Raw genomic sequence first — 12038 nt, forward strand, 5'->3', positions numbered from 1 at the left:
GTCACAAATAATCAGCGTCAGGTTAGGTCCTGCCACAGGACTATAATTACAAGATAACACTGCAATCGTGCCATAGACTGTATAGGACGAACCAATATGTACGTGCCACCCTATGTCTATTCTTAGTTTAGAGGACAAGGGGAGAAAAAGTTTTTTAAACTTTTATTCTTGAAATAGATTGAGTTTTTGTTTTGTCTTATTTTTTAGATTGAGTTTTATGGACACATGGCAACCCACTCCAGTGTTCTTGCCTGGAGAATCCCAGGGACAGAGGAGCCTGGTGGGCTGCCGTCTATGGGGTCGCACAGAGTCAGACACGACTGAAGCGACTTAGCAGCAGCAGCAGCATAACCCACTAGGCAAGAATAAATTTCCCATGTATACCTAAAATTGACAGTGGCTTTCTCCAAAGAAGACATAGAAATGGCCAATAAGCACATGGAAAGATGTTCAACATCACTAGTTATTAGAGAAATGCAAATCAAAACTACAAGAAGGACTTCCCTGGTGGTACAGTAGATAGGAATCCATCTGCCAATGCAGGGGACACAGGTTCAATCCCTGATCTGGGAAGATTCCACATGCTGGGGAACAGCTGAGCCCATGCACCACAACTGCTGAGCCTGTGCTCTAGAGCCTGCGAGATACAACTACTGATACTGAGCCCACGTGTTCCACCTACTGAGCCTGTGTGCACAACTACTAAAGCCCACACTCCTGGAGCCTGTGATCTGCAACAAGAGAAGCCACCGAAATGAGAAGCCCACGCACTTCAATCAAGAGTGGCTCCCACACACTGCAACTACAGAAAGCTCACGCATGGCAATGAAGACCCAGAGCAGTCAACAAGAAAGAAAAACTACAATGAGGCATTACCTCACACTGCCCAAAATGGCCATCATCAAAATTTATACAAACAATAAATGCTGGAAAGGGTGTACAGGAAAGAGAATCCTTCTACATTCCTGTTGTTGGGAATATAGATTGGTACAGCCACTATGGAGAACAATATGGAGGTTCCTGAAAAAATTAAACCATATGAACCAGTAATCCTATTTTTAGGCATATACCCTGAAGAAACCATAATTTGAAAGGATGCGTGCACCCTAATGTTCACTGCAGCATTACTGATGACAGCCAGGACATGGAAGCAACCTAAATGTACATAGACCAAAGAATGGATAAAGAATATGTGATACATATATACAATGGAATATTACTCAGCCAAAAAAAGGAACAAAATAGTGCCATTTGTAGAAACGTGGATGAACCTAGGGACTGTCATTCAGGCTGAAATAAGTCAGAAAGAGAAAAACAAATACTGTATAATATTGCTTATATGTGTAATCTAGAAAAATGGTAGAGATGAACTATTTGCAAAGCAGGAATAGAAACAGACATAGCGAACAAACTTTCGGTTACCAAGGGCTGAAGGGACAGTGGGATGAACTGGGAGACTGAAGTTGACATATATACACTATTGTGCATAAAACAGATAACTGATGAGAATCTACTGTACAGCACAGGGAACTCTATTCAATACTAAATAACAGGAAGAGGGCATTATAACAGACGTGTGTGTGTTGTTTTTAGCGAGTACTCAGCATCTTCTAAGAAAAATCATGGGTCATGTTTCTGCATTTAAAATGTTACAGTCAGGATGTCATAGCGGAATAGTTTACATTAATCTTCAAGTCAGGACATCTAGACCCTCGTCCTGATTCTGCCACCATAAGTCAAACGACCCTATTAGTGATTAATTATTCTCTGGGCTGTATTTTCCTCATTTATAAAAGGGTGTATCAGTGACCCTGAAACCATATGACACAGTAGAGAGTTATCTGCATAAAGCCGTCATTACTCTAATTCCGCCACACAAATAAGGAACCCGTTTACTATGAAAAAAATATGACCAGTCACTTTAATTAAATTCAAGAGGCATCAAGAGAAATAAAATCACAACCATGAGCACTCACATCCATTAAGGATTCAACTGTGAGCAACAAAGGACTTGACAATGGCCTAGCCTGGCCATTGTCATTTCCTTCTTTGTTTATCCTCTCATTTGCCCCTGAGCAGTAAGAGACACGCAGCAACATGCAGCACACAGGCAAAAAAAGAATTATGTAGGAAAAACAAAAGTGAAAAGAATAATCCACTAATAATCCTTTCTGCCAACTGGGAAAGGAGCCCCCTTATTTGACTGAGGAGAAATACCCTAGTCCAGCTCATGGGATACCACTATTTTGCAGGACACTTTGGCTCAGACACTAAAGAATCTGCCTACAATGCAGGAGACTCAGGTTCAGTCCCTGGGTTGGGAAGATCCCCTGGAGAAGGGAATGGCCACCCACTCCAGTATTCTTGCCTGGAAAATTCCATGGAGAGAGCAGCCTGGTGGGCTACAGTCCATGGGGTCACGAAGGAGTTGGACACGACTGAGCAACCAACACTTTCACTTTTATTTTTTTGAGAATAGGAAAGAAATCTCCTTTCCAGTCTAAAAATTCTATCGTTTTACTATGTTACCTCAAGTTTAATCTCTTCCGAGGAGGAAAAAAAACTTCTAGTTAGATAATACCTAACTCATTGGTTTAGAGAAAGGTCACTTTATCTGGGATAAGCAAGAGCAGAATTACCCACAACAAGGTATCTGCTGCTCCGCCTGCCAGCCTCTGTGTAATCAATTTATGACCCCGCTTTGACAAGCAAATTCCTCTACACTTTGTTATTCTCCACTATCTCCCTATTCACTGAAGATTTCAACAAAAGCAGTAATAAATCTGTTTATGAAGAAGTACGAGAGAGTACCTTAATTTTAAATTCCAGCTGGGAGTTAATTGTGTACATCATTTCCGTCCTTTCCATCTTCCGGGCTCCTTCGTTGCAGAGTCGCACCAACTGGAAACAGAATAATCAGGGAGGGTTAAGAGGTGAAGGAGAGAAACCTCACTTTCAAATGCAGATCTTGCAGGAAATAATTAGCACTTTGGAAAACTCCAGACAGTTCAAGAATTTACAGCTTCACAGTCGAGACTCTGCACCCAGTGGGAAGTGGTGTCATTAGGATGTGCAGACAGAGGAAGAATGTCCTGAGAATTTTCAGGGACAGACAGCCTCGTGTTATGTGTGTTACCACATGACATGCTTCACATACATGAGGCAGGTTCGTCGCGTGGTCCAATCTGTCCGTTCTGCCCCCGGTCCTTGCCTTCACCCATGGGAACCCCACCAACCTCAGGGCAAGCTGCACCTCTCTCTCTTCAAATCAGAGCAGCTGAGGGCAGAATACCGGACTTCAAAGGCAAATTCTCAGCTGAACGCTACGCTCAAAACAAGTGACAGGTAAGCTGGATGCTGGAAGAGGACAGCCTTCCACTGGGACCTAATAGTCAGTGATTCTTCAAGCTGAGGGGAATGCAGTTTAATTAGCACTACTGAGTTATCTACAAATAGATGGACTAATAGTCCTTGGATGAGTAGTTGTGATACTGTGATTTGTAATAAAACAGATATTTTTGTCTTTTATCCACTGTTTCTGGCACATGGCTCCTAAAACCCTTGTAATGTCCTATATAAGAGCCTTGGGGGCTTCTTTGGCTATAATTTAGTATTGTTACCAGTTTCTGAAATAGCTCCAAGACATAAAAGTGAAGTGGGTATCTTCTGTTATTCATAACAAGCCCCTTTCAACCTTGTCTGAATTTATATTCATCAGGCGACTTTTGGAAAGTCCCTAAAGATGGGGTTGGTTGTCAGGGGAACCATTCAAATAATTAGAGAAAAGACTGGAACTTTCAGGCCTACCACCTGACCTCCAGGGAGGGAAGAGAGGCTAGATATGACTTGATCACTACTGAGCAGTGGTTTAAATAAATCATGTCCATGTAAAGAAGCCTACATAAAAACCGCTGAATTTTAGAAAGGGGAGAATTTCCGGGTTGGTAAGAAGATGGCCATCTCAAACTCTGAGGATAGGACATCCGGAGCTTGGGACCCTTCTGGACCTCACCCTATCTCTTCCTCTGGCTGTTCACTCATATTCCTCAGCATCCTTTGTAACAAACCACTAATCTAGTAAGTAAACTGTTTTCCTGAGTTCTATGAGCCCCTCGAGCAAGTTAATCAAACCTAAGCGGGGGGTGGGTGGTGGGAACTTCTGATTTATAACCAGTGGGTCAGAAGCACAGGTAACTTGTGAAGAGTAACTACAGTGAAGTCTGGGGTGTGGCCCGCTGGGCCTGAGTCCTTATCCTGTGGGATGGGCTATCTACAGGGGGAGTGAAAACTGAATTGAATAGAGTAAGCCACGTGGGCTTCCCAGGCGGCACTAGTGGTAAAGAACCTGCCTGCCAATGCAGGAGACGTAAGAGACACGCATTGGATCCTTGAGTCGGGAAGATCCCCTGGAGGAGGGCACGGCAACCCACTCCAGTATTCTTGCCTGGAGAATCCATGGACAGAGGAGCCTGGTGGGCCACAGAGTCCGTGGGGCCACACAGAGTCGGACACGACTGAAGTGATTTAGCACGCACGCATGCACAAGCCACCCAACTGGTAGGGCAGAATTGCTCAGTGTGGGGAAAGCCTGCACACATTTGGTGACCACAAGTGTCAGAAGTGAAGCATTCTGTGGGTAGAGTATTGAGCACAGAGGATCCACCCAAGAGTTTCTCCTTTACATTGTACTTAATATATAATTATTAGTTTGCTGACCTAAACCAAAAGAAATTTTGTATTGTTAATTTCTCATTAACTGAAAAATCTGTAAAACATGCCCATAACAAGGATCATTGGCCATAAAGACAGTGTGATTGTTAAAAACAGAAGCTAGAAATTCTGGTTAGATTTACTTTAATATTGGTGCTTTATTATAATGTAGCTCCCACTATCAAAAGAAATGTTAACACATAAGTAAACAAAACAGGCCACAAAAGGCTCTGACCTAGTCCTACTTCATGGAGGTAACTGGAAACAAGATAGGTTACACACTTCCTCTTTTTTTCCCATGATTATATGAACATATAAGTACATACATATAATGTGTAAAAATTCTTTTATTTTTGTAAATGGATCGCCCAATGCTTGTCTGTGACTTAATTTTTTTCACTTGACAATATTTCTCCTTATAACATTCACTGAAAAACAAGTTTATTTTGTACCTGGTATATGTCAGGTGCTAGGGTAGGAACATTTAAGAGATATACAATCCCTACTGTCATAAAAGAAGGGCAGACACAATAATCAGAGACTGAAATCTTAAGGAAGAAACTGGGGGGCAGGGGTCCAGGGAGGAAGAAGGTGGGGAGAGAGGCGGGCCCTCTCCTTAAAGTCCCTCTGAGCTGCACCGAAGGACAAAGGTAGTGGTAGCACACAGTCAAGGGACAGCACTGTGAACACAGTGCACAATCAAGGGTCCAGGCAGAGTGAACATCAGAAGCAGATTGCTGTGTGCCTGAGAAAGTAAGATCCTGACGCAGGAAAATGGCACAAGAGGAAACTGAAGGACCAGCCAAGGTCAAAGCATGCAGGTTCTTTCGGCGTGTGAGTTGTATTCTAAGTGCAAAGAGAAGCCACCAGCAGGCTTTCAGCATAGCAGTGGCAGGATGCAATACATGCTGTGAGCACATGTGCTTTCACAGCACACCTATTCCATTCCCAATTGATGGACGCTTGGACGATTTCCAAGCACTTAACAGATACTCTGGGCTTAAAGTGTATGCCTATCTTCAGTTCCAGTATATCTTTAGGTCCCAGTGGTATGAAGAGTTCACTGATGCAGGGACTGATGGTCCACCTGATCAAAGCTAGGAGCTGAGGGACTTCCCTGCTGGTCCAAAGAATCTGCCTTCCAATGTAGGGGACACAGGTCCCATCCCTGGTCGGGCAACTAAGACCCTACATGCCTTGGGGCAACTAGAGTCCCCGCTCCCAGTAACTACTGAGCCCACACACCACAACTAGAGATGCCCATGTGCTGCACTGAGGAAAGCCTGCACACCTCAACAAAGACTCAGCACAGCCAAACAAGACAACTCAGAAAGCGCAGAGCCAAAAACACTCTGACTGGGCTTAGGGGCAACCTGCAGTTAAAGTATCCTAAAAGGATTCAGACAGATAAATAGCTGAGCTGCTTGGGACATTTTTAAGATTTCTTTTATTTGTAGTTACCCAATCTGTGTTCCCAGACTTCCATCGTGGCTTGTTCCCCAAGCTCTACCTCCAGCTACCTGGATGGTATCTCTTCTTAGATGTACCACTGTCATCTGAAACTCAAAATGGGAATGCCCAAACCTGAACACCACCTTCATCTCTCCCTGTTCCAGCCCCATGTTCTCTATGTCAGTGACTGACCCCAGTATAATCCATTTCCCCAAGTCAAAAAGCTAGGCCCTCACCACTCAGGTGTGCCCCTCTCCCTTGTCCTCTATCCAAACAGTTCATAGTATCTCCTTAATGCTGTGACCTCCAGAAAAACATGTTCAGTCTTTATAAGTTCAAATCTGATCATGTTACTCCTCAGCTTGAAATCTTTAAAAGGCTCTTTGAAGCTTCCAGAATTAAATCTCACCAAGACCAGGATCTGGCACCTACTTACCGGATCCTGCTTCTGCTAAAGGCCTGTCTTGCCAAAGGCCCTCCCTCTCCCATGTCCTTCACACTTTTGATGTGTTTCCCTCCACCTGAATGCCCTTCACCCCACTCTGTCCAACTGACTCCTTCTTATCTAGATTTATACCACTCTATTTGCCTTTCAGATCTCATCTTGGGTATTACTTTTCTTAAAAGACTGGAGAACAGAGACCGAAATGTCCATATCTGTTAGTTAAGTGCCTGGCCCAGTGCCTAGGACACAAGGAATACTCAGCAAATAGCAAATGTTAATGTGTAAACTTTTAAGAATTCTTAAAGAGATGGGAATACCAGATCACCTTACCTGCCTCCTGAAAAACCTGTATGCAGGTCAAGAAGCAAGAGTTAGAACTGGACATGGAACAACAAACTGGTTCCAAATCAGGAAAGGAGTACGTCAAGGCTGTATATTGTCACCCTGCTTATTTAACTTATATGTAGAGTACATCATGTAAAATGCCAGGCTGGATGAAGCACAAGCTGGAATCAAGATGGTAGGGAGAAATAGCAATACCTCAGATATGCAGATAACAGCACCCTAATGGCAGAAAGCGAAGAGGAACTAAAGAGCCTCTTAATGAAGGTGAAACAAGAGAATGAAAAAGCTGGCTTGAAACTCAGCATTCAAAAAACTAAGATTATGGAATCCAGTACCATCACTTCATGGCGAATAGATGGGGAAAAAGTGAAAACAGCGACAGACTTTATTTTCTTGGGCTCCAAAATCACTGCAGATGGTGACTGCAGCCACGAAATGAAAAGACACTTGCTCCTTGGAAGGAAAGTTATGACCAACCTAGACAGTGTATCAAAAGCAGAAACATCACTTTGCTGACAAAGGTTTGTCTAGTCAAAGCTATACTTCTTCCAGTATCATGTACGGATGTGAGAGTTGGACCATAAAGAAGGCTGAGTGCCAAAGAATTGATGCTTTTGAACTGTGATGCTGGAGAAGACTCTTGAGAGTCCCTTGGACTCCAAGGAGATCAAACAGTCAATCCTAAAGGAAATCAGTCCTGAATATTCATTGGAAGGACTGATGCTAAAGGTGAAGCTCCAATACTTTGGCCACATGATGCAAAGAGCTGACTCACTGGAAAAGCCCCTGATGCTGGGAAAGATGGGGGTAGGAGGACAAGGGGCAACAGAGGACGAGATGGTTGGATGGCATCATCAACTCAAAGGACATGAGTTTGAGCAAACTCTTGGAGATAGTGAAGGACAGGAAGCCTGGCATGCTGCAGTACACGGGGTTGCAAAGAGTAGGACACAACTGAACAACAATGCATAAACTGCATTCAGAGATCATTTACAAGTACTTTAAAAAAGGGGGGGACATATAGACCAATGGAACAAGATAGAAAGCCCAGAGATAAACCCAGGCATCTATGGGCACCTTACCTTTGACAAAGGAGGCAGGAATATAAAATGGGGAAAAGATAGTCTCTTCAATAAGTGGTGCTAGGGAAACTGGACAGCTACATGTAAAAGAATGAAATCAGAACACTTCCTAACCCTATACACAAAGATAAACTCAAAATGAATTAAGACCTAAATATAAGACCAGAAACCATAAAACTTTTAGAGAAAAACATAGGCAGAACAATGTATAATATACAACATAGAAAGATCCTCTATTACCCACCTCCTAGAATACTGGAAATAAAAACAAAAATAAACAAGTGGAACCTAATTAAGCTTAAAAGCTTTTGCACAGCAAAGAAAACTACAAACAAGGTGAAAAGACAGCCCTTAGAATGAGAGAAAATACTAGCAAATGAAATAACTGACAAAGGATTGATTTCCAAAGTACATAAGCAGCTCCTACAACTGAATACCAGAAAAACTCAATCAAAAAGTGGGCAGAAGACCTAAAGAGACATTTCTCCAAAGAAGACTTACAAATGTCTAACAAACATATGAAAAGATGCTCAACATCAAATTGCAAATCAAAACTACAATGAGGTATCACCTCACACCAGTCAGAATGGCCATCATCAAAAAGTCTACAAACAATAAATACTGGAGAGGGTGTGGAGAAAAGGGAACCGTTTTGCAATGTTGGTGGGAATGTAAATTGATACAGCCACTATGGAAGACAATATGGAGATTCCTCAAAAAACTGGGAGTAGAACTACCATATGATCCAGCAATCCCAGTATTGGGCATGTACCCTGAGAAAACCAAAATTGAAAAAGGCACATGTACCCCAATGTTCACTGCAACACTATTTATATAATAGCTAATACATGGTAGCCACCTAGATAGCCAACATCAGATGAATGGATAAAGAATTTGGTACATGTATACAATAGAATATTACTTAGCCATAAAAAATGAATCCATTTGAGTCGGTTCTAACTAGCTGGAAGAACCTACAGCCTATTATACGGAGTGACGTAAGTCAGAAAAACAAATATCGTATATTTCTCATATATATGGAATCTAGAAAGACAGTACTGATGAACCTATTTACAGGGCAACAGTGGAGATACAGACATAGAGAACAGACTTCTGGACATGGGTTAGGAGCAGGAAGGTGAGGGTATGACAAATGGACAGAGTACAGAAGCATATACCCTGCTATGTATAAAATAGGTAACCAATGGGAATTTGCTGTATGACTCAAGGGCTTTGTAACAACCTAGAGGGGTGAGAAAGGATGGGAGGTGGGAGGGAATTTAAAGAGGGAGGGGACACATGTATACCTGTGGCTGACGCATGTTGATGTATGGCAGAAGCCAACGCAATATTGTGAAGCAATTTTCCTTCAATTAAAAACAAATAAGTTTGGGGGAAAAAAAGGTGGGGAGACAAACTCATTGTAAAAGACCCTGATGCTGCGAAAGACTGAAGGCAAAAGGAGAAGGGAGTAGCAGAGGGTGAGGTGGTTAAATAGCATCACCAACTCAATGGACATGAATTTGAGCAACCTCCAGGAGATAACGGAGGACAGAGGAGCCTGGCGTGATGCAGTCCATGGGGTGGAAAAGAGCTGAACATGACTCAGTGACTGAACAACAACAACTGGCTACTGGCTTCTGCACTGGGTAGTGCAACTCTACAAGTGTTTTCCGTATCATGTGAGCAAGAAATTGCACCGCTGTTCTTGTGCTGGGAAGTTGCCAGCCCTGAGAAGTGCACAGCTCTAGAATTTCTCATAAGAAAATGGTCTCAGACTTGCTCATGTACCTATGTAGTGTATTCTCTTGATCAACGTTCCTCTTCCTCAAACTACAAGGATAAATGTTAATTTTATACTCTTCAGGTGGGATGTGGTGGCAAACTGATAATGAAAAATTTTCCAAAAGGTAAAAAAATAAATAAATAAATAAAAAGGGGGCGGGGGACAATTCCTTTATCCCTTTTTAAAATGGAAGAGAAAATGGAAAATAAATTCATCATCTTTATTTCCTAAACTTCCAAATATCAAGTTCATCAGCCACCACTTCTGAAGGCATATTAAAAACAAAAACATTCCCCAAGCATCTCAAGCAATGGTATCCTCAGTGGACTCTGTTTAGTGACTATTTCAAGGGACAAGCACTAATTAGGATATGTGTGCTCTCGTATTTTCCGTAAAATCAGCCTCTGCATATTGAAACTGTGCCTTCCTTCAACATCTGTCAAAGCTTAATTAAATTTAGTTCACTAAATTTTTTGCTTCAGGCAAAACTTATGTGGGGAAAAAACCTCAATCTCTCTAATGAAGTATAAATAAAAACAAAATATTTTCAATTTGTCAAATTCACAAAGATGAAAAGAATATTAGATGCTGGGGAGTATGGAGAAAGATAAGATACTTAGAAATACTTCCGGTTGTCATGGACACAGGGACAATTTTTCTTACAGATACTTGGGGGCCCTTAAAACATACCAAGCTTTCCTCCCCAATAAACCCACTTCTGGAAACTTTACAACAGAAATCATCGGAGGAGCACAGTCATTTATGCAAGGCCACGCAGCACAATTAGAGCAGTAAATGAAACGGGCACCACATGAATCCATGTTTAAATGTACATTTACATTCACTGGAAGCACACACCATAAAATGACAACAGTCATTACTTTCAACAAGACTACTAATACATTTTGTTTTCTCTTATTTCAAACTTTCAAATTTTCTGTAATGGGCACTTACTACTTTTAAAAATGTACCTTTGTAAACTTTACATACATTCTTTCAGAGCAATACTTAAAGAGTGAAAACAAAACAACAAAACATTAATTCCTCCCTGCCACACTCCTGTCTCTTCACCATCAGCAACCACAGTTGAAAGTTTGAGTGCGATTCTAAATACTATTTCTGACACACATATGTATATAAACGCATTTTATTATCTAGATGTCATTATGCTATTTGTTCTCTTCTGCAACTTCATGTTCTTCACTTAACAATACAGCTTAGAGATCTTTTCATGTTAACAGATATCTACCTCTTTGTAAACAGCTGAAGCAGTAAGTTACAGGAAAAGATTCAGGAGGACTTGGCTCTTCTGCCAGTAGCAGAAGAGCTTAGAACTTAATACTATCTCCAAATAGAAGTAGAATTTTTATGAGGTATGAAGTAAAGCAGTTATCCTCTTTCTGTGGGAGAGTAAATAGAAGACAACAGCAGGGGAGATTTCACTGGCATCAGAAACCATCTCTTAACCACCATTCCTTAGACACAGACAGCTCTGCACCAGCTGAACTATCAGGCTCCCAGGAAATTTCCCTCCTCGCAGCTTTACCTCCCGCACAGGAGCAGAAAATCAGAAAGTACATACATGTTTCACTTGATAGAAACATCTTGTTTTTGGGTTTTTTGACTAAGTTAATAAGTCTCTCCAAATGCCCCAATTCAGAAAAACTGTCACCATCATTTCATCAATCAGATCAGATCAGTCACTCAGTCGTGTCTGACTCTTTGCGACCCCGTGAATCGCAGCACGCCAGGCCTCCCTGTCCATCACCAACTCCCGGAGTTCACTCAGACTCACGTCCACCGAGTCAGTGATGCCATCCAGTCATCTCGTCCTCTGTCATCCCCTTCTCCTGCTGCCCCCAATCCCTCCCAGCATCAGAGTCTTTTCCAATGAGTCAACTCTTCGCATGAGGTGGCCAAAGGACTGGCGTTTCAGCTTTAGCATCATTCCTTCCAAAGAAATCCCAGGGCTGATCTCCTTCAGAATGGACTGGTGGGATCTCCTTGCAGTCCAAGGGACTCTCAAGAGTCTTCTCCAACACCACAGTTCAAAAGCATCAATTCTTCGGCGCTCAGCCTTCTTCACAGTCCAACTCTCACATCCAAACATGACCACTGGAAAAACCATAGCCTTGACTAGACGAACCTTTGTTGGCAAAGTAATGTCTCTGCTTTTGAACATGCTATCTAGGTTGGTCATAACTTTCCTTCCAAGGAG

The 12038-nt window shown here is 42.2% G+C and overlaps 1 protein-coding gene across 1 annotated transcript in view; it reads right to left on the reverse strand.

The window, feature by feature from the left end:
• ARHGEF26 (Rho guanine nucleotide exchange factor (GEF) 26) overlaps positions 1-12038 on the reverse strand; it is a 139072-nt gene that overhangs the window by 42473 nt on the left and 84561 nt on the right. Inside the window, exon 9 of the mRNA XM_010844750.1 lies at positions 2812-2901. Coding sequence (XP_010843052.1) covers positions 2812-2901 — 90 coding nt within the window. The remainder of the gene's footprint in view (positions 1-2811; positions 2902-12038) is intronic.

The sequence above is a fragment of the Bison bison genome, unplaced genomic scaffold, assembly GCF_000754665.1.
Source record: "Bison bison bison isolate TAMUID 2011002044 unplaced genomic scaffold, Bison_UMD1.0 scf7180017864207, whole genome shotgun sequence".
Taxonomy (NCBI): Eukaryota; Metazoa; Chordata; class Mammalia; order Artiodactyla; family Bovidae; genus Bison; species Bison bison.